Raw genomic sequence first — 23,823 nt, 5'->3', positions numbered from 1 at the left:
ACTTGGAGGTAACATTTGCATTTCTGACAACATAACCCCTAACAAACAGTGACAGCTCTTTGGCAGGTGTAGAGGAAGCGGTCCAACAGTGAAAACACGCTCAAAAAAAATAAAAGACTGAAAAACAAGTAAGAAAACATTGAAATACTTACTGAGAAACTCAACTGCAAGCAGGCGTTGTTTAAGTGTTGATTAAAACCTTGGCCAAGCCTCGACGAGCCCTGGGTTCAGCTGGCTGCTTGACCAGCTAAGCTATGCAGGTTAGCTAGCTAGCACACTTGCTAGTTTAGTCTCTGCTACTAACTTACCAACTGGGACAAGTTGAAGCTATCGCTCGGTAATAAAAGCGGTTCTTGTTCGCCTTAGCTTCGAAAAAAAAACGGATTTTCCGAATGGTTTAAACAGAATTACGAAGCAAGTGTAAACATTAAGTCCATTTTAATTACGGTTTTGTACGTCGCTACACTTTCGACTCACTTTCCCGAATTCAAAACGTAGCGCAAGCCGAAAAGCCGCACGCTCATTGGCTGAGAAATATGGCGTCAGCGGAACTAGTGAGATGCGCTTTTTGATTGGCTGTTTAATTCAAACAACGAATGCATGCTTTGTGTGCTGTACAGTTACTGTGTTTGCAGGTTGACCTCAACTTGAAGCATCATACTGCATATTCAGTTTATCTTTGAATAATTAATTGTTTATTAATAATTGTTATAATGATTTTTCTTCCGCTTATTATTATTATCATCATCATTATTATTATTGTTGTTGTTGTTGTTGTTGTTGTTGTTGTTGTTGTTGTTGTTGTTGTTTAATATAAACACTATGAAAAAGTGTTAAGAAGGCGCCCCATTCAAGCTACCAGATGATACTCCCAATACTTCAAATACCAGAGATAGGGGACTCGAGTCATATGAATTGAATCGAGTCTGACTTAACTCACAAATTTGAGACTTGCTTGACAAATATTAAAAAAGACTCGACTTGACTTTGACTTGACATTCAAGACTTGAGACTTACTTGTGACTTGCACATGTGTGACTTACTCACACCTCTGTCAAACACTCCCAGACATCTCAAGATCTACAGGATTATAACATCTGCATAAGAAAAAGAGTCTTGTGCATGAATAGGATAACATGCTATTAAAATGCAACTTATGTCATCATGAGCAGTCAATTTTATGTCACCATAAGCAGTCCCTGGCATAAAGGTCAGTGTATCAACTTTCAATTGTAAAGCCTGCGTTATTTTAGTAACGAAAGCCTCATGTATTTATTGTATGTTTGGAGCTTCTTTAATTTTTAGTCATTTTTTTAAAATGACGGCATGCTATCTATCCAGGCACCCAAAATGTACAAGGACAATCATTCCTTTTGGGCTCCATTCAAGGTGAACATGCATTTAAAAAATTATGAAAAATTGAAAAGTACACATTTATTAAGTAGTGCAACATATCACACGTGCACCTTCACCTTAGGCCAAGACAGATTCACAACATGACTGGTGTCTGAGGAATGAAGTTATTATTGGTGTCCCCAAAGGCGACCCAAAAGCAAGCCTTTTTTGGCAAATCAGGCCGCCCTTTGAAGATCGTAATCTTTGTTTTCCCCGCATGCTCACTCAAATTCCTCCCATGCCAGCTTCACAACTTTTGACAGGATTCTGTGCCAAGCCTAAAGGACATCCTTGTGAAAGTGAGAATTTTTGTTTGGTTTGTTCTAGTTCTCATCTCTTCCTCTGTTCTAGATGCGCACTCTCTCCATTGCTTTCTGGATCCCGCTGGAGCTCCTCCTCTGTAGAACAAAGCCCACTGCAGCTTGCCTTGCCCTCTCCTTTTTTCCGTCAATCTTCTCCACACTGACAGACTACATGTCCTTGTGAAAGAAGCGCTTTTCCCACAGAGCCCACAAACACACAGCAGTCTACCAGAGACTTCACGAGAATCCAGAAATCATTTAGAGAATATCATTACCGTTTTGTCAAAAAAGCATACACAGAGATATCAGTACATCATATGGTGATATATGGGATCTGGTAAAAACAGAAAAAGATATCAAATTAAGTTGACTCTTAAAGGTGAAGAACAATTTGCCTGTTTATTAAGTCAACCTAGATGAACCTTGTGGCTTTACTTTGCTTTCCAGAATTACTTTAGAACATTTGGACTGTATATAAATATATCAGTGACAAATTAAAGGAAAAACCAACACAGTGATTGGAAAGTTGTTGCCAACCCTGAACTCCTGAGCAACAGAACTGTCTCCGTGCAACTCTGGAAGTATACTACAAAGAAGAATTGATAGCAATTTCCCAACAATTTTGTCTTTTTAGATAAATTTTTTCATAGCATTTTGGTTATCTATGTATCTTGTCCACGTGTGCCAATATTTATTAATCTATTTATTAATCTGGATGCATGGGTTAAGATTAATGTAAGATTCTTGTAAGATGTATATATTTTATAATGTTTTATATTTTCTATATATTTTTTTCCTTTCTTAGCCGTAGAGTTAAGTACTATTTTTATTGTAATTCTATTCTTAGTCAATTTTTTTCTACTTGATTTTATTTTTATGACAGATAGTCAAATAAAGCATTTCACAGAATGTTGTTCTGTGTATGATTGCATATGTGGTCAATAAAATTTGATTTTCAAGTTGTAGTGAAGTTCATAGTGTGTGATTGCATGAGTGAATGAGGGATAGGCTAGGCACAGGCCTGGGATAGGCACAGGCTCCCCGTGACCCGAGGTAGTTCGGATAAGCGGTAGAAAATGAACGAATGAATGAATGAATGAAGTTGTAGTTGAATGTGACAGTCACATAACACAACTGCAAACTTTTTGGTACTAATTCACCATTTGTGAGGTAAAAATCATCCTGGAGATACAAACTTTGAGCAGATCATAAGGGTTAAGCAGGTCAAAAAGGTCAGGAACAAATATGCCCTTCATAATCAATAAAAAGAAAATGTCAAAAATGCAATATCTATTTTGTACATATTTAATCGTATGTTTGAAAATGTTGAAGGTAATACATGGACCGTATGAACCAGTTAAAAGCATCAGCTTCTATTAATAAATAACAGTGTATTATAATCATCATCAATAAACTCTGCATTCCAACATTTAATTTTTGTGCTTAGAATCATCATCATCGTCATCATCATCGTCAATAAACGACTAAATCGGATTAGGATATATACAGCCATGTGGCCAGTCTTGGAAAATCTTTAAAGCCTTCACTTTAAAAAAAAAAAAAAATTAATAAGACATTATTTAATAGATTTTTTTTTACATTCAACATGGATGGCATAATGGAACAACCTTTTGTATTCTAAGATTTTTTTTGCTGTGAGACTAGCAGACTTTAGGTAGCAAAGCCATCATTGCGTTCTCCAGAATGTTCTGCTTCTTGAAGCAAGGCCACATTTGCGACACAGCAGAGAGTGATTCGTCCTTGATTTGATGTCTTGACAAGAAACTACATTTGTCTGAATAATAATAATAATAAAAACAAAAAGTATAAAGTTCATATATAGCAATACCATTCGTTCTTACAGTACAGTTGGAACATTTGTGCTACAATAAGATATCAAACGACTGATAAAATTGCTTTGAGGCTAACCACCCCCAAGAGAGACATTCATGGACCCGGAAATGAAGATTTAAAGAGCAATTACAGAACAAATAAAACACCAAAATACAAAAGAGTTCAGAAATCTTCTATAATACATATACACATAATAGATTGTTTTTTCTACTCTAAATTGCTGCATTTTTGACCAACAGAAAAAAAAAGGTAATTTTGCTGAGATGACTTCCATTCCAATTCAATGTCCTTGATAAACAAAAAAAAATCATCCAGACTATAAGAAAATTCAGAGTGGTAATTTCAGCAGGACAGGACAATTTAGCAGGCTTTGTCTCTTTCGTTCACTTTCACTCAGCGTCACGACATGATCAAGCCTTTCTTAAAACTAGCAGCATGTGATCCAATGCTGCTTGAAAACACTGCTTTGAAACCCACTGGATTCCAGTTTTCCTCTTAGAAAATGTCAAAGATTTCATCAGCTGCTAAAGCACAGCTAAATCATAGCTGGCTGTGATAGCTGGCTGACGTCATTCGATGCTTTGTATCAGCAAAGTTCAGAGTCTAAAGACCAAAAAAATAATAATCCAAGCTCCTGTGCTTTGCGCACTCTCTTTCCAACATGGCACAAGTGGGAATAGCAGCAACAGATTGTCTTCACTTTACAGTAACACAAAGATTTAGCAGGGAGGTATCCTGCATGGTTCATCGATGTATGGCACAATAACGAGGCAGAAGAGATAAAAAAAAGACATGTTCAACATGCAAATCTGTCCTCCTAGACCAGTAACAGCCCAGCACTCTCCTCTGTTTCCTCTGTGTCTGTGAGGGCCGCTGTACACAAGTCGCTGAAGATGTCTGAAAAAAAGAGGATGGAAATAAGTGGTTTAACATTGTGTGAGATTGTCAATGAAAAAAAGCAGAAGGGTTACAAGGGTTCAAGACAAGGCCTGGCAGGTGCCCTAAAGCAAAAAAAAAAAAATAGCCAAACAGTGTCATATGATATTTCTGAATGCTATGAGAAAGTAACAAAATTAGTCAAGGATTGCTGGAATGTGAAAAATAGGGGAAAAAGCCCAAACAAATAAAATATCCCACCCCACTCCAAACTGAAAGACCAGCAAGAAGCTTTTATGACATAATCCAGTATCCGTTAAGCAGCTTGTTAGGATAAGGGTGGGGCTTCAAGCAAACGAGGAGAGCAAAATTGTGAACACAGCAAGGCCAGGCATCATGAAAAGGAGCGCATGCCTCAGGGGTTGACATCATGCTCTACTTGGTTTCCTTCCCTTTTTCCAAAAAATAAAAAATAAAAAATGCAAATCTGGCAATGCAAAACAGCTCCAATGCCATACTGCACATTCAACAACCCATTTCAAAAACCTCAGCCACTTTGATCTGATGCCTTGCGGGTGCCCACTTTGTTTACCATGTCTGAGCAAAAGAGGGATGGAAGTAACATCCAAGGTCAAAAACACACTGCATTGCCCTGCATTCTAACATTATAGCTGTTCGTTGTGTTGTGATGAAACTTCATATTGAGCACTTGTGTGAAGTAAGCTTCAACACCAATGGTAATCTGTATGTAACTTCCACCCCTCTCTTCCTTTTGCCCCAGTGGGTTAGATAATACCGGTGGTATTGTAAATGTCCACTCTTCCTGCTGTAGACTGCAGGATACTGGGTGGAACCAGCCCTGTCTTCAGAGTAATTAGGTTCTTGACTAGCCTAGAACATGAGAGAGAACGGTCAATTTGTCAATGGGCAGATTGAAAGTAAGGATTAGGGTTTATTTAAAAAGAAAACCAATAAAGGTGAGAGAAAGGGGTGGGCTTTCTTAAGTTCACCTTGTGGCTATGCGCATGCATCCATCCATCCATTCATTTATGTTATATTCCCACAAAACCATCCAAACATCTGTGTACCTACTTTTTCATTTTATCCACCTCCCCACACATCAATCCATCTATCCATCCACCCATTCCATCATCTATCCATCTACCCATTCAAAAATTATAAGCCCATCTACCTTCCATGTTTTCTTTACCCACCCATCCACCCATACATCCTACACCCATCCTAAGCAACAACCCTTCTGCCATCCATCCATCCATTTATTCATCTACCCATCTGCACCTTTTCACATGTCCACCTATCCATCCATACACCCACTCACCCATCCATCTACCCACCATTTTATTCCATTCATCCAGCCATATATCCATCTACCCACACATCAATCCTCATATCCTACTATCCATCCATACACCCATATAGTTTTTCAACTCATCTTCCAATCAAACAGGTATTAAGAAGCTCTGCCTGTTCACTGTAAGGGGCCTTCATCAGTGTTCACATCATGAGATATATATTCTTTACATTTCTGATGACAGGCGCTCCAAATTACCTGTGAGTTTTATGTAGCTTATCACAGTTGCATATGACTAACTTTGGCTTTCAATTTGCATATAATATAGATTTCAAGTCCTTGTATTAATCATCATATCACATTCAGGCCAATTGGCTAGTCTGTGGATCACTGCCATTTTCTACATTATTGTAGCCATGTGTAAATATGGAACCTGTCAGTTTTTGAAAGGCGCTGGCATCGAAAATGAATATTACAGCGAGTCAAAATGTCAGGAAAGCCATTATTTAATGAGACAAAGTCATAACTTTGAGAATATTTTTTCCTTTTTATTTTGAAATCACTATATGGACATAGTTAAATGATTTATGTTTTCCTTAAAAGGCAGAAACAGGCTTTTCTATCATTTCTATTAGCACTGGCAAAAATAATGTTTCATTTATTTGAAGTATGTATATGAATCAGTTACATCACTCAACTGAAACAGATTATTGAACTGATTATTATTGCACTGATATTGCATTGGTATGGGAAGCCTAATGCTTCTCAATGTTTTCAATATATTTAAGAGCTAGTTAGAAAAAATATATATCATTTATCAAAAAAACAACAACAACAAAAAAAAAAACAAATATTTATTCAAAATATACTATGAAATTATTTCTCATGTAATGTCCTTGTCCACGCAACATCTAACACTTTTCCAGCCTGAATCAATATTCATTCTTAACTCAGTTTTTACAGTCAGTGTAAACTGTCATCCACAATGGGGACTAGATTGTTAACTGCAATCATGTATATTTACTGATATCGGCCTATTTTCTCTTTCCTGTTCATACCCTCTGGCTGTTTAAGTGCTGACTGCTAAAAGGTGCTGTCTGTAATGAGTTAACATCAGCGGCAATGGAAGCAATAAACTCCATCCTAAGTTTGAGTGAGAAAAAAAATTAGCTGTCAAAACCAGACCAGAAATGTGGTGTACGTGTGATTGCGAATATATATCACTCTCACTCACTCACACACACACATAGAGTCACACTCTCGCCATGGGCAGATGCATGTACACGTGAGAGAAATGTGGCATTTCTGAAATACTCTGGAACTCAATGTGTGAAAACACAGGCGTATGAACTTCTCCTAAACTTAAAGAAAATTTCAAAGTGCCAAGTGTTGACTAAGCTCAACGAAAGAAGAGCAAATTCATTCTAACTGTTTGTGCTGGAGAGGGTGCGAGACACATAAGTGCTAAAGAAGAAGATACCAGAATGATTGAAGATAGTTGGAAAGATGAATTATGCATGAGCTGATGAAATATGAACATATGTGGTGCATTTTCTTAGCGCCATTTTAATTTCATAGGGTATTAGTCACCCTACAATGTAGTGAACACGCTCACGCGAGACTTGCAATGGTTTTGCATGTGATATCCAGGATAACAGCTCTTTATTTAGATTTAGACAATGGAAGCTGTTGCTCATTTCAGTCCTGCGTTTTCATTGGCATTGTAATGTGCACATTCATTCGAAAAATATACACTCAGTGTCGTGGATGCGTCTTTTGTTGAGCTCTCTCTGAATTAACTTTTAATTCAGTACTTCACTTTAATAGAAATGCAGCAGTGCTGCAGCTGTAATAGCTTCTCTTTCTTACAACATTACCTCTGCATAATGAATAAAGGTTAATGAGAGATGCATCAGTGATAAATCTCAAATATTAAAATGAGTTGTATAAAAGGTTTATTGGAGCTCTATATGGAATGCAGTTGGTATGAGCGTGTGTATGTACATGCATGTATGTGTGTGTGCATGTGTTGTGTCTCTTTGGGGGGTGGGCAAGCAGCAGAAAAGCATGAGGCTCTATCCATAACTCACCAGTGGCCATTCTCAACCTCTTCTATGAACTGTACTAAATCTCCAGGCTCCAGCGACATCTCCTGCGGTGCACGTGACTCGTACGTCAGCTGCACCTGAAAGCGATTACGCTCCCCCTGGAAGTGAGGAAAAAGAAAAAGATGAGGCAAAGCAGCAACATTTTAACCACCGTGTTTTGTTCACTACCTAAGAATCAATATCTCATTGACCAAGGCCATGTCTTTTGTTGTTCCAGCAATACAATATAAATAATATTTATAGAAGGAAAGACATTCACATGCTCTTACATAAGATCCTCAAGATGGGGTGTAAATGAAAGATGTTGGATATGAGGCAGACAAAATGACCTTTATGTAATGTTTACAATATACATCATTATTTTTCTAATTTGCTTTTATGATTTTTTTTGCTAAGGGCGAAACCAGTTGATCATAATCTCAGGAATATAAACTTTAAAATATTTTAAACAATAAATATTTTAAAATAATTGTATTTAAATAATTATTTTTAAAATAGGGTAAAATTGGTTACAAACAGATGATAATAAAAAAAATATTTTTAATAATTACATTTTTTTTTCCATTTAATTTTCATTATTAGGATGTTTAACATAATCTCAGTAAAGTAAACAACATTTTAAAATAATTATATTTTAATTATCATTTTAAATGTATTTGAAATGTATTTAAATGTATTTCATTTACATACAAATGTTTTTTTAATAATTAAAATGATATTTTTTGTATACATTTTTTATGATTGTTATTTTGTTGATCTACGGGGGAAAAATAAAAGCTCAAAAATCTCAGTATATATGAGTAACATTTTTAAATAATTATATTTAAATCATTTGTAAAAGAAAAATAATCTTTTTGTCATTTTTTATTTGTTATTTTGTTGCTCTAAGAGCAAAACAAATAGGAATAGCATTTTAAACTTTGCAGGGTTTAATCCGTTTGAATCCCACTCACTCACACTTAGGTGTATCCTGCCTCAGAGAGGTCAAGTCCAGATCGGTTCAATCGACAGGATTCAAACCTGACCCAGCTAAAGCAAGAGAACCAAACATGCTTTATAATAATAGTTTGTTGTTTTTTTGTTTGTTTTAAAGATAAGCTGTTACACTGAATCACAAGCTGCAAACTGAGCCAAAGGACAAATCTCACGTACTGCTGAAACAAGCTACAGAGACCGTTCTGGATATCTGAAGTGAACAACACCAAAAGAAAATAAATGCTGCATATGGTATACATTATTTAAAGTTTTTAGAATTTATTTAGCACAAGCCGTGTTCTCCATGTTCTGTGCCAATGGCATGTTTAACTTTTTACACTGCTGTATATTTTTGATCAATGAAATTTTTATGTGTATGCTCCCAGGCTATTTACAAACCCCTCAGGAAGGTGTTTCACTAGGTTTCAGAAGGTAAAAACTGAAATTGCAACAAAAATTTTGACAAAAGCTTGTCAAAGCTCCACGTCCAAATCAGTTACTCGTTTCGTATTTATGTTGTTTTTCTGGATAAAGCAGTGGTGCTGACAGATCTGCTCTAGCTCAATTTCAGGCCAGAAAAAAGTGAACACGTTAGTAACAACAGGAACTTGTGAGGCAGATGTCACACATAATCTAAAGCTAATAATAAACAGATTTGTTGCTATTTAACAAACAATAAACGTATCATTGTTAATAGGCTGAAGATTTCTGTTACTGAGTCTCCAGTGTCAGAAATTTGCAACGATCAGTAAAGCCACATTAGTCCAGATAAATTTAAGAAACTGTTTTTTCACAGTTTGGCCTTCTGTGCATACCAGACGGCGTTTTTGAATTTTTTTCCAAAATCTCTCTGCGAAGTTTTCACCTTGTTGTGTGGACTGAATAAAATAAAAAATAAAATAGATATTCAAAAATAACATATTTTTAGTCATGTGATTCTCAATTCCAAACAAATAAGATGATGGACAAGATATCGTGTACTAAAGACGTATAGCGTTGTTAGCATTTTCAGATGTTTCAGCGTGGACGAGCAATATTTGTAAGACCTCATCTTTTGCCAGCATAGACAGAAATGCTGTTTTCAGATCTCTCCAAATCTAACTATCCAAATTTACGTGGATGGAGCTTTGCACCATGTAAAAATCTTCAGGATAGGCTACTATACAGTTTCTCACAAGGTGAGTTTTTGTGTTGTATCATCTTTAAAAGACAAGAATAATGGGTTTGTCTATGAAAATACAGCTATAAAGTAAGAGAGAGAACAGGAAGTTACTTGTTTTATGGAGGTTCCATAATATACATGGTATAAAGGAATAAAACAGTATGGGATGAGCACTTATAAAAAAATTAATCTGAGTTATTTTCCTATTAATGCTCACCTCACCAGGTTTAATTTCTTGTCACTTTGATTTCTAAAAAACTGTCTGCATGAGAACAAAGCTGTCTTGACGCATGAAAGAAGGAAGCCTTCGTGTTTACAACTGTCTTAAGGAGCATTTCTAAGGATCAGCTAAATGCTGGATTTTCCAAATTATGTGAAGTTCATGTTATGGACTCAGTGATTCGCACGACTTTGCTGAATGTACGATACATGGTTGCGAAAATATGGATTTTTTGTTTTTTTCTTTGACTTTACATTTTCATGTCCCTAAACATGACACTGAACAAATCGTACTTATTTTTTGCATTGCATGTCAGTCAGACGTCCTCTTGGGATTTACCTGGCCTATAAAAGCTGCAACCTAAAGCTATGGCTTCACAAGCCTAAATTCTAAACCTAATTTTAGCTTGTTTAGCTGTTAAACAGTGCAGTCTAGTGGTGAGACCGTGAGTTAAAAAGGAAACCTTTACTCAGTGGGACGTATCAGACGGTGTTCTGACTCTCTGGTATGTTGTCTGGTATGTTGTCTAACCGAGCCTGTCTTCTTAATCATATCTATTGCTCTCATCCTCCAGACAGATTAAAAAGGCACCCAGGGGTATTTAACACTGGAGGAGAGCCCGCAGCAGGCTAAGCTTTATCACGTTTTATTTTGTTAAATGTCAAGTCTCACCAATCTTGATAAGCAGCTTCTGAGATAGCAAAGCATCATTAAATGTTTATTTTTTCTATAAAGAGATTGAGAAGATTTCAGGGGAATGAGCGAGGGTGGAAAGAGAGGCAGATAATACTTTTAATACAGCGGGTGCGTGTTTGTTTGATTGTTAGGGTTACTGTTAACTCGATGCATTAAAGAACCTATAATCTGCAAAGGTTGCGTACGTTTTTGTTACTGTTGTCATCCTCTCCATCTGAAGAATTGGAGAGCTCTTCAGCACTGGATGGAATTGTCTCAAAGTCTTCGGTGTCCATTGAGGGTAAACGGCGCTGGGTCCAACCTTAAGGGATAAAAAGATCAGATGAATCATTAAGAAAAAAAACACACTACATTTTGAGAAAAAGGAGGGTTTGAAAGGTTATACTGCACAAATAAAGGAGCCTTGGGGATCAGACACATTAGTGTCTCACACTGTCTGTCTGACGATTACCTGGTTGAGAGGTGGACCTAGGCACAGTGGGCTTGGTACTTCTTGTACCTTTATTTTTGCTGCCAGCAGGAAGAGTTTCTCGCAAAGTATCTAAGAGAAAAGTACCCTTCTGATTAATATCTACATTTGGTGATTTGGGACAGCACAGTGCCACACACAAGCATGCAAACATCACAAGTAAACCACAGCAAACCCCATTTCTAAAATCTAAACAAAACAATAAACTGCAGCTATTTGCATGCTTGGTAAATTTGCACCCTTGGGTTTGCCATTTCTTTGTTTGGCAACAAAAGTTAAGCCAGAAAGCTACCTACATTTAAACGAACACTAAACAAACACTGTACACATTTACTCTCAAAGTAAAAATGTACAGCTAACAAGCTAGCTAATGTCATTAAAAACATCGTCAAGATCATTAGCAAGTTAGCTAACAATAAATTAAATATGTCAATAAAAAGTTCAGTCAGGTTTTCTAGGCCAGGTCTCCAGCCCAATTCCTATTATCCTGTGTAAATAAAATCAGCAGAAATGACTAATGATTATATCCCATTAAGCACTAGCTAGATTTGTTACCAAGTTTGCTAAAATACTGTCTAAAGCACTAGTCTAACCTTATTAGCAAGTTATCAACGACTACACTGTGTTAATCACAAGCTACATTTATAGTAACTTAGCTAATGATTATACTGTGTAAATCACTAGCTAAGCTGCTAGCGAGACAGCTAGTCATTATGCTGTGTAAATCAGCCAAGGTAGATCGTAAACATTTATATTGTAGAAAATGTAACAAAAAGTTTTATAGCAAAATGGCTATTGATTATATTTTGTAAAGCACAAAGTGTTATAGAAAATTAGCTAATTATATTATATTATATTATATTATATTATATTATATTATATTATATTATATTATGTATTTAATTTTTATATTATGAAAAATACTGGACAAGTTTGAAGTTCGGTAGCCACAATGGCTGCCCATTATTTTGTATAAATCACTAGCTAAGAAAGACAGCAAATTAGCTAATGACTAAACTGTGCAAATCACAAGATTTATAGCAAATAACAAAGTATTAGCACTCAAATTGGTAGCTATTTGGTTATACAAGAATAAAGAATGGGAATTAGCACTGTCTAAACTGGGCACAAATAATGAGGTGCAAATAGATGCAAAAAATGAAATAAAACAATATGCAGGGAGCACATCAGAAGACACAACAAAACAGTGAAAAAACAAACAAACTGGAATTCAATTTACAAGAGCGAGGTCTCAGCCCATGACATCATGCACATTCATATCACAGGAAAACACGTCCGACGTTCACACCATAACCGAGCTCATTCCGTCGTGTCAAGCATGTCTTACACGCACACCATTCCACATGCACACATTCTTGCTTGTCTGCATAATACCTTCATAACCAAAAGGTGTGGGGTCGCTCTTAATTTGGTGTCGCTTGCTTTTAACGGTCGCAGAAAGAGGACCTGAGTAAAGCAATGGGAGTTTGTTAAAGCAAATCGGCTGCCAGTCTGTTCTGACAAAGAAAAGAGCATCTAGATAATGAGTATCGAACCAGCTTTGGCTCCTCTGCAAGCGGAGAGTTTTCTCATAATACAAGGGAAGAGCGGTGGAAGCAAAGTTCAAGACAGAATATGCTTCGTTCTAAATGTCAGCTCATTAAGAGTTACAGTTTATTACTGATGAGATTCTTTTTAAATATCATTTACTCATTATGCCAAGTAGCATACACACATCTCTACGCAACATCAACACAACGAGCCCAAATGACGTCTTAGTGATGTCAAATGCAGTTTGTTTGTTAACGAGTAAAAAGCACCTGCACGTGTCTTTTTAGATCGCTTTTAATGGATTGTCTTGTTGAATGTTTATTTCTTATTTAGTTTACAGCCTAAAGCTGGTATTAGATATTTGAAGGGTTTTTAACTCTTTTTACCAGCAGACAAATAATAGAATTTCCACCGGGTTTGGGTTGCTTGTGTTTGCTTATGCATTGAATTTTTTTGTCATGTCACACTCCACAGTGGTTTTTTTTTTTTGTCATGTCACACTCCACAGTGTTTTTTTTTTTTGTCATGTCACACTCCACAGTGTTTTTTTTTTTTGTCATGTCACACTCCACAGTGTTTTTTTTTTGTCATGTCACACTCCACAGTGGTTTTTTTTTTGTCATGTCACACTCCACAGTGTTTTTTTTTTGTCATGTCACACTCCACAGTGTTTTTTTTTTTTGTCATGTCACACGCCACAGTGTTTTTTTTTTTTGTCATGTCACACTCCACAGTGTTTTTTTTTTTTGTCATGTCACACTCCACAGTGTTTTTTTTTTGTCATGTCACACTCCACAGTGGCTTAACGGCACATTAAAAAGTAGATATTAAAAGTAGAATTAGAGGCAATATATTCATAGAAAATTCCTCATTTTATATCAAACTTGTAGCCTAACTATCTGAAAATGTTTCATGAGCCAATTTCCATTCCAATGGTGTCCCTGTAAAAAGGGTTAAATACGACTTGTCAATATGGCTGTAGTATTAGTATAGTGTAAAGTCAGCATTAACCAAGTCAGAATGTTTATTAAGTTGTTGTTTGTACACACTGGTGTGTGAACAGCTTAAAAAATCTATTATGATGGTAATTTATAGTAGGAATGTTGTGTTACGAGAGAGGAATCTGCTTATCACATGTTGAGTGTGGAGATTAAATAAATCATCACAAAGAGTCAGTGCTGCTGTACAACCCTGCTGGGTTTAAGCGACACATTGTACGCAAGAGTGGATGATCAAAAAGACAACTTTGTTCTGATGTCCCTGTGACGTAAACTGTTTGAGTCATGCTGATGTGCGTGTGCTGGAATTTAAATAAAAGTTCATTTCATGTTTTTTGTTAAAGTGTGAACAGATGTCTGTTGTAGTTTCTTGTATGAGTCATTAGTCTGACCATCGCCTTCGTACGGGAAGGCTGTCTCACAGATAAAAAGGCTTGAGTGTTCAAAGGAAAAGGAAATGGAATCTAGGTACATATGGAAACATGGGCCTCCAGATACCTTTTGTGCGTGTGGTAGAGGAGGCACTGAGGGAGGAAGCTAAAGAGAAGCGGCGAGGGACTTCGGCCTCCTTAGGCGTCGGCTCTGGAGCAAAAAGCAGGTGAGGGTTAGTAATCAGCCGAGAAAAAGATCAGAAAATGATAAAAACCATGCTCTGTGTTCTAAGTATTGATTCCTGTCTTCTACAGAACTCAGCTGTAAGGCCGGGTGTTGTTTTTGTCACTAGCAACACAAAGAATCAACTTTATTCATTCCCCCGCAGTTTTATTTAACGAAACACTCCGGCGGCTAAAGACTTGACTCGGGAACTGACAAATGTGTGATGGATGAAGCAGGGAGAAGGAATGGTGAGATGATAATGACAGACCGTGGACACTCTGGCGGTCCACCGCTTCACAGGCCCTGCGTGAAAAATCGATGGCAGATATGCTAACATGATGAAATTTATTGACAGAGTCAAGTTCTCAACCAGGACCGGTCTCAGGAAGCCGATACGTGTAATATTGACACGTCGTCCTGAAATGTCACCATGACTAATTTGTATACTGATGGCCTTAATCACAGACATGAGCTACACAATCAAACTATAGTACCTTGTGGAAGTCTCACACATAACCTACGCTCAAGCAAAATACATCCGTTGGTGCTGTATGCAGTATGAAAAAAAAAAAATATATATATATATATATATATATATATATATATATATATATATATATATATATATATATATAGCCTGTGTTTTTTATAGTTAAACATACAGTATGGCCATTTTATCTTCAGTTTAACAATATTGAAAAATTAAAGTTATATTCTGTAACTAAACAAATAAAGCCAATGAAAGTATTTTTTAAATGATCTGTAAAATGTAATTAAAATAATGTAATTTCTTGTGAGGGAAAAGTAAGGACACCCCACATTTTTGTACTTAAAATGGATAAAATTACTTACAGGTTTATCACATCAGGTGCACAATTTTAGAACATTGTTTAAAGAGCATTCTGAAGCATTTAAACCTCAGATATTTAGTTTGCTCTTAATTGTTGACCTGAGAGGTATCACCATGATGAGATCCAAAGGATTCCAAAAGAAGATGTTGATGCTTATGAGTCTGGTTAGAGATACTCTATTAAATGATCTTAAAAGAATTTGTAAGCCGCCATTCCATTGTCTGAAAATCATTTACAAGTAGAGAACATTTAAAACGACTTCCAACATGGCCAGGTCAGGCCGTCCAAGCAAATTCACCCCAAGAGCTGACTGCAAGATGCTTAAAGAAGTCTCCAAAAACCCTAAAACTTCATCACGGGACCTACAGAGAGCTCTTGCTACAGTTGGTGTCAAAATGCATGAATCTACAATCAGAAAGAGTCTGAACAACTTTAATTATCATGGGAGGTGTGCAAGGAGGAAACCTTTGCTGTTTAAGAAAAACATGAGGGCAAGAATGAAGTTTGCCAAAGAAGACAGAGACAAAGTCCAAGACTTCTGGAACAGGTTTGGACAGATGAGTCTAAAATTGAATTATTTGGAGACTATAACAGAAGGCATATTTGGCATAAACCAAACACAGCATTTCAGCAAAAGAACCTCATACCTACTGTAAATCATGGAGGTGGAAGTGTTCACTATGAATTCTACATTGTATCAGAAGGTGCTTGAGGAACATGTGAGACCATCTGTCAAAAAAATTAAGCTGAAATGGAACCGGACCTTGCAACATGACAATGACCTAAAACATAACATAAGTAAATCCACAAAGGACTCGCTGAAAAGTAAAAAATAGAGAATTTTGGAATGGCCAAGTCAAATCCCAGACCTAAATCCTATTGAGATCCTGTGTAGTGATTTGAATCAGACTGTGCATGCAAGAAACCCCTCAAACATCACACAGCTGAAAGAATTCTGCATTGAAGAGTGGTGGAAACTTTCTTCCAGTCAATGTCAGAAACTGGTAGATGGCTACAAGAAACGTCTCATTGAGGTTATTTTAGCGAAATCTTCATATCAAAAGACTGCTTTATATCTAATGAAATCATCCTATACAGTGTAGGAGAGCATGTCCAAGCCAGCTTGAGCAATAAAGATTGAAGCTAAACCTTCCATCAAATACATCTACCATAAATGGTAATATTTTTTTTTTAAATGTCAACAGCACAACAGAGGCACATAGAAACAGTACTCTATGACATTTGCTTGAGCGCAGGAAATTTCACCTTTCATGTTTCCTTTTGTCTCAATGCACTGCTTGGCCTATTTTGCTAACATTTGAATTCCTTTGAGAATCTAAAAGTGCGATAATAATTCTTCCGCTCTGACAAAACGCACCCTGGGTTCATGCGGTCTATTTAGTTGACATTCTTTTTTTTATTTTGTAGAGGAAAAAAAATGACCCAGCCCGTATGATAAGATGAATGACAGGGATGGCGATGAGGATGATTTATCATGATGTGGACAAAGGGAGACAGTTTGAGGCTGGGCTGTGCTCTGAAGGCCATGTGAGATGCAAGACAGGAAAATGGCAAAGACTTTGGAGCATTACCTGCTGGAAGGGACCTGCGATTGGAGAGGCCATGTAAGGTGAAGCGCTTTCTAGCCAGAGCTGAGGATGGGTCTGAGCTAAGGTTGGACATAGCACCAGCTAAAGGAGGTAAGCAGAGAAGCAGAAAAGCACAAGAGCAAGTGAGGGGTTAGTGAAGAACTGGCAGAGATAAAGAGGCAGGGAGAGGGCATGAGCATGCACAGTAAGAAATCGTCTTAAATGTCACCATCAAACAGGTCAATTCAAGTCCCATATGTCTGAAGTAGACAAGGTTTTGCTCCATAGCAATAGGCACATAAAAAAATCAACGTTAAGCAAGGCCCTCAACCGGTCAGATGAATGAAATAAATGTAAGTTGCTCTAGATAAGGGCATCTGACAAATGTCGGTAAATGTAAAGATCACTGATATAATACATCCTTGTAACCCTTCACAGTCTCTTCATTTTTACCTGAACTATTATTCTTGTAATTATTCAGGCTAAGCAATATCGCAAACATACTGTATAAATATTCCAGCCTGGCTTACAGGGTAACTCATAAAAATAAGGAAAAACTGATCATCTAAAATTTCACATTATAACACACTATAATTTAAATAAAAAAATATATAAATTTAAACTAAAAATTAAAATAAATGTATAATAAAAGTATAAATCTTTGTTTTAATTTTTTGGTCTCAAAGATTCTTACTTGTATCATTTTAATTTTATCATTTATATTTTACTTCATTCTAAATCATTTGTCATTTGCTCTCAGTCCTCAGGAAATCTTTTGTTGCCTTTAACCAACATCCTGTTTCGCTGAAGTATAAATATGATGCTGCACAAATGCAAAATCCATTTGTCATTCATTACTGTGTGGAATCCCAAAGACAATTCGAGACAAAAGAGCTTTTAAGAAAAGCAACAACGATGCAACAGCCATCAGTAACTGGAAGTCTTTCCCCAGATTAACCAATCAGCGGCATCTGTGAGCTCAAGTATGAGGAAGAGGGCAGACGGCACTTTCCTCAGAGTGTGGAACGCTGCTCTGTGACACGACAGGAGGAGATTAAGACCTGTTGCCAAGCTTGCAGGAAGCTTAATTATTTCTTGTGGTTGTGGTGTTTAACAAAATGAATTGATAAATGCCACTTCCATGCTAAGCTGTTTTGAGGCACTGCAAGAAAGAAGCATCTCAAATGCAATGATCTAAAGTTCTGCAGTGGGATAACAGTTCATAATCTTCTAGGGTTGGACTAACTATGCAATGTACATAATGTATAATGTTTTCTCCCTGTAAAACCACTAGAGTACCAAAACACTACCAAATATGCACTAGCGCAACACAACTTGCCCATCAACGGCAACGTCTTACATCACTTCTAAAGTTCCATGTCAGCTGTCTTATTGAAAGTGTGAAGGACAGATAGTTTTGCAAACTAATTTTGTGTGTGTCCTTGAAGAGGTCTTGCAACACCTTTCCTGCAGAAGCAGTGCGACAATTGTAATAAAATAGCATAATTGCCGACTCGCAGGTTCTCTAAAGGCGTTAACACATCAGCTTTCACTCCAGTCTGGTATGCCAATCTTAAAGTGATGTCAAAGCAGTTTTTCTGTTTTGAAACTAAAGCATTCTTGAAGAACACAGGATCTGACTGCCCTACAATCACAAAGTGAAACTTTAAAATTTTTTTAAAAAGCCAGGCCCCTATCAAACACAAGGACAAAATAAACTCTGCCTACAGCTCACAGCTTTAGTCATCATTCTTTCCACAGCAATTTTCAAATCAAACAGCCAGATTGTGCCACAGTATGTGGCTTATCACTTGCTAAAGAATAAATCTTTGAGTCTCATTAGTGGAGTGATATTTCTGCTAGAAGACAGCTGTTAATATTGCAAATTATTATCAATAAATCATTTTCACAAACAGTAGCTAAGACCAAAAGAGAACACAGCTTTTTTTCGTGAAGCTCTAAATCTGCAAAGAAATCTATAGCTACAAAGTGTGATTCAAACAGTCTGTAAATAAGCATGCCAGTCATTAGTTTTTTTTCTGTTTTGAAGGTTCCAGTGGCATTCGCGCTGGCGCACGGGGGCTGATGTGAGGCACGAGGTGCAGATGCCAATCAACATAAAGGACGAAGCGAATCGTACCGCTCCGCTCCCACAGCTCATTTTCTCCTGCTTTATTAACACAGCTATGAGCCAGTGAGCCGATGAAGAGGCCTTTTGTCCTCAGAGGGGTGACATACCTGTCAGAATCACTTACTCACGTAGGGTTTACTCTTGCAGCTCACAACAACAGCAAATAAAAGATCAATGTACTGGGATAGTTAGTTTAGCCATTTTGAGTTGTATTTTATTCTAATGAAACGCTTTCTCAATTGTCATACATTCAACAGATCCTGTATGTAGAGCTCGAGGTCCCACTGTTTTATGCATTTTTATCCGTCTTTCTTTTGAATGGTGCAAAAGTTTGCCTTGTCATCTGGAGACTGTAAGGTTGAATCCCAACAATCCCAACAATGACATCAATCATAGGCATCTTTGAGCTCATGTTGGCAGAAAAGGGTGGACAGTATGTGTGTGTGTTCCTCTGCGTTCATCTTCTCTGGTTAATATTTGTCTTATGATGGGAGAAAGCTGGCTGGCAGAGTGTAAATTAGTCAGCATTAAATTAGCAAGAAAATCAAGAAACTAATACTTGATGATCTTTAATTGTAAGGCTGACTGAGCAAATACAGTATATGTATTAGCCTTCTGTTTTGGTCAAGTTTACCAAAGCAATGTGAATTTCCCCACATTTTACTGAGAAAACCACAAACTCAAGAAAGCAGCGTAGTTGTAAAACAAGTCTGGGCTGGAATGTATATGTTATATAGAGAGTTGAGTTTAGGTGTGCTTTTGCGATATTCAAACAAAATCAGCTACACATTCCATTTTAAAACCCAGCGCACACCAGAGGCTTAGCGCTGTGCCTTTTTTCTAATTATGTATGATTATACTTCACTTATAGACTCCAAAGGCTGGCATGAATAACAAAACCTCTAATGCCATGTGTGGGTGTTCTCTCATGTGTGAGTCTCTAGTCTCTACCTAGAATCCCTATCAACTCATTGCTGGTCTCTGTGATGGGAGTGCATGTTTAATTACTGATCTTATTCACTGTAATATGTTCTGTGTATTACACTAACAAGTCAAGACACTGACAAGTGATTTACTGATCACGTATTTCAATCCATTGTGTTTAGCTAGTATTTAGGAGACCTTCACTATTGATGTTGAAGTTGGGTGACATGAATTGTGTTCATCTACAAAACCGAGCTATAAAAAAATGGGACAGAATTGTGAACTTCACATGAAGCCAGGAAAATACAGCTTTGGCCTTGCATCTGTGCTGAGATGGGGAACGTGTCTAGAGATGATAATGTTCAAATTCTGGACTCAATTAGGTTATAAAATCCCTTTGAGCTGGAATATTTGGAATGATATAGCCATGTTGATCTTCTCTAGCCTTGTACTCTGTGCATGAGCTGTTCGTTTCCAAATAGGAAACTTTGTGAGAAGAGAAAAGAATTTACACTGTTATAGTGAAATCTAGCCAAACTATTACCAATTAATTGCAATCCATGTTTAAGTGTAGTGCAAGCTATTCAGATCAGGAATAATATTTTTATTATTCATTCTTACTACTTACCATTAAGACCAATTTAAAGTGAACTGCTAGACTTGAAAAATCTCAGAAACTGGGATCCAATCAGTTCAAACAAAGTGGCATCACAACACTCCATGATTGATTATTTTTGTCTTTAACAGCATGTCTTGAAGTGATTTAATCCTCTCAAACAATTCAATTATAGATAAGTTGATCATTACGTTTAATTGTGTGGTCAGATTGTCATGTTACCTATAAACAGTAAAGCCTCCAATCCAGAAGACTTTCTAAAAGTGGAAACACATTCTTTTACCTATGCTTGAATAAAACTCTGTTTTATTCAAGTACTGTTTATTAATAGTGTTAAATTCCATGAAGCTTCCACCATACAAGATCTTGTGAATTAGCTATTCGAAACAATAACATATTATTTCGAGTACATTACTTCTAAAGCTGTGATTTGCCTGCTGGCCTAGTCATGCTGTTACAGAAATTCAACACCTTCTGACCAAACAGATCTGAGAATTCAACAACACTGAGGGAAAATCAGTAATAATTATCCTTATAAATTATTTAAGGACATTTTCAGTAGGCAAGTGGAACCATAAGTGATAGAGACAGTTCTGAGGGAGTGCTGAGCATTGAGCCAAATAGCATTCAATTATCCATGAATGAGAGCTTGGACTGCAGCCCTTTGGAATTACAAATAATTTCACAATTATAGACGGTGGCCTAAATACTTAACAGTAGGTAAGCAGGGAGTAGCTGTAGAATAATTGCTATACTGTGGCTATACAAACTGTATTTCACATTTTGCTTTGTACTGCTTACTAATTAAAGATTTCTTTGTTATCAAAATCTCAAACTGAGTCGCTGATTATTATATTCTGAGGCATGCTGCAAGGCTCCTGTGAGTCTCACCTCGTTTCTGCCTCATGTTGGGACCACTGTCACTGCGCTTGTAGCCTGTCTCTGGGCTGGAGGAGTCTGACTGCCTCAGGGCCATTTTTCGGACGTTCCTGCCAGAGAAGTGCACAGCATGAACAAATAAGAAGTTGGAGCCACACAATTCTACTGACTGAATGACTATTCAGAAGGCTTTACACAAAAAGCTTGGCAGTGTACAAAGATATACAGTATATAAACACAAAATACCTCATGGGAGCATGGTAAATGTTTTCAGTGATTCTTTGATGTAGCTGACTTGCTTCTGTAAGAGTAAGAAAGAAATTGATTTGTTTAAAGTTTGGACATTCTCACAGCACTGAAGAGTAAGGTACAATAAGGAAAGACACAACAGAAAGCAGTTTCAGGCATGTATACAACATATTAGGCCATATTCAATTGTACCAAATTAGAGTTTCTACAATATTCCATTGGTTTGGAGTGATGTAACACACTTACACTGACTATTTCATGTTATTATTATAGTACTAGTAGTATTATCACTTATGTAACACACCTGACACAGACCATGAAACCTTCAAAAAGTTTACAATATACAACACATAGTAATGCAACACATTATGAATCTGTTACTGTACTATAAATTTGTATACTACTTTAAACTACGGTACTAAAATGAAAATACTCAGCATTTTCATTTTAGTACTGTACTATAATGAAAATACTCGGCTGATGTGGCCCTACATGTCATGTCGACTCTCTCAGGCTTACACTCGAGATAGCAACAAACTACAATCCCCAGCTCCATACACCACCGGTACGTTCAGTCTCCGGAGTTCTAATCACACACATACCTGTTGCCTATTACACACCCACACACTCGCTGCTGACAAGAGACTTTCATTCAGACAAAATTTGTGATATTAGACTTAGTGTGCCTAACCTGAACTCGCCAAGCTTTTTGTCCGTGTGTTGATATCTTGGTTGTTTCCTGATTTTTATATTCTCATTTCAGTTACTTCACACTATTTACTGATAACATGATCTATTGCCTATTTTTGAACTCTGAGTCTGTGTGACAACCCTCTTTTTTGTGAATCACAGTATATCTGGAAGAAATTCCAGCTCACCTGAAAAGCTCTGAAAAAGTTCGTAGCAAGCATGTGATAGGGGCTATAGTATCATAACATATATGAGACAGTTATGTCCTAATGTCAAGAAATGTCCAAATGCATGTTTGGAAAGAAGTTGTCAAATTAAAGGTAATTAAACGATTTAATTAAAAAAGCATGACATAAAAAAAACAGTTTTGGATGACTATTAAATATTGCTAATTTATTGATTGTATATTAAATATTGCTAATCTGTATACTATGTTGAACATACCTATTTGAATCAAAGTGGGTGAACAAGTCAGGCAGACTACAATTTGTTTTCAAATGATATGTTTTCACTCCATTTTCCCCAATGTTCTTGTTCAAAAGACATTTTAGGCTGGAGTTGTTTGGCAAAGCGACAGCCCTTCTGTACCAATAACAAAGATCTTGTTTCAGAGTAATCTTGCATGCAGAAGCATGGCACTGCAGTGGCGATTTGATTAATAAAACAAAACCACATTGCAATCACTTTTGCCTGGACAGATTATTTATTTTCCTCTTTGCATGAGGGCTGCTGGACATGTTTCCATTAGTCTGTTTTGTCCTGACGTTGTAAGACATATCATTATAAGAAAGTAAATACTGCATATGAATACAAAAATAATCATGTTTAGCATGAGTTACTGAGTGTCCTGAATGACTTTACAATCAGTAGCCTATTTCCATAGAGGATACAATATTAAAACTACCAAACCAGCTGGAATTCCTAGTTATATGTTCCTCAATCCAACCACCCCATATACACACCTGGGCTTCAATTAAAAACCTTTAGCCTGCAGTGTAAATACTGTATGTAAGCCTCAGCAAGTTTGAATACAATTACATGCTCTGTAATGCAAAAACAGTTCTGAACATAGGTCAATGGTAAATCCTAATGTTCCATCCTAAAAGAGATATTAATAAAAAGCAGGAATGATCAAACCCTTCAGCACATCCCACAGCATCCACCTCTGTAATCACCTCCTCCAGCCTGTGTGCTGTAATATGTATCAGGCTTTGACTGAATTGTGTTACAATGTGAGGGCGAGTGACCCCTGACACCTCATGTGAAAAACACACCTTTGCACGCCTCCAGTTGGCCCGTCAGTACTTTCCTGATCTCGGACACCCACGTGTTCTTCACGTCCATGGAGGAGGCCTGTGAGAGAATGCAAATCGATTCAG

At 36.9% G+C, this 23,823-nt stretch overlaps 2 protein-coding genes and 1 long non-coding RNA gene across 11 annotated transcripts in view; 1 reads left to right on the top strand and 2 right to left on the bottom strand.

Annotated features, from left to right (window-relative positions):
* ect2 (epithelial cell transforming 2) overlaps positions 1–498 on the bottom strand; it is a 31,240-nt gene extending 30,742 nt beyond the window's left edge. For 2 of the 5 annotated variants that reach the window (XM_060881403.1, XM_060881413.1), the window contains exon 1: positions 153–498. The gene's annotated coding sequence lies outside the window, so the exon portion shown is untranslated. The remainder of the gene's footprint in view (positions 1–152) is intronic. The other 3 variants (XM_060881431.1, XM_060881422.1, XM_060881437.1) reach the window with 2 other exon arrangements.
* Positions 499–2,988: 2,490 nt separating this feature from the next.
* The window catches only part of mcf2l2 (MCF.2 cell line derived transforming sequence-like 2), a 68,839-nt gene continuing 48,004 nt past the window's right edge, over positions 2,989–23,823 (bottom strand). For 2 of the 5 annotated variants that reach the window (XM_060881305.1, XM_060881312.1), the window contains exons 24-34: positions 23,719–23,797; positions 21,752–21,806; positions 21,518–21,615; positions 16,959–17,057; positions 14,417–14,500; positions 12,765–12,836; positions 11,352–11,441; positions 11,086–11,201; positions 7,830–7,945; positions 5,224–5,318; positions 2,989–4,448 (exon numbers count right to left, since the gene is read on the bottom strand). In XM_060881305.1, coding sequence (XP_060737288.1) covers positions 4,369–4,448; positions 5,224–5,318; positions 7,830–7,945; positions 11,086–11,201; positions 11,352–11,441; positions 12,765–12,836; positions 14,417–14,500; positions 16,959–17,057; positions 21,518–21,615; positions 21,752–21,806; positions 23,719–23,797 — 984 coding nt within the window. In that variant the 3' untranslated portion in view covers positions 2,989–4,368. The remainder of the gene's footprint in view (positions 4,449–5,223; positions 5,319–7,829; positions 7,946–11,085; positions 11,202–11,351; positions 11,442–12,764; positions 12,837–14,416; positions 14,501–16,958; positions 17,058–21,517; positions 21,616–21,751; positions 21,807–23,718; positions 23,798–23,823) is intronic. The other 3 variants (XM_060881321.1, XM_060881327.1, XM_060881336.1) reach the window with 3 other exon arrangements.
* On the top strand, positions 14,340–14,763 carry LOC132853549 (uncharacterized). The gene is made up of 2 exons (XR_009649181.1): positions 14,340–14,516; positions 14,605–14,763. It is a non-coding gene; the product is annotated as an uncharacterized LOC132853549 (long non-coding RNA).

The sequence above is a fragment of the Tachysurus vachellii genome, chromosome 1 (assembly GCF_030014155.1).
Source record: "Tachysurus vachellii isolate PV-2020 chromosome 1, HZAU_Pvac_v1, whole genome shotgun sequence".
In the NCBI taxonomy this organism is placed as follows: domain Eukaryota; kingdom Metazoa; phylum Chordata; class Actinopteri; order Siluriformes; family Bagridae; genus Tachysurus; species Tachysurus vachellii.
The sequence above is the reverse complement of the archived record's forward strand: the minus strand, read 5'-3'. Positions and strand labels throughout refer to the sequence as shown.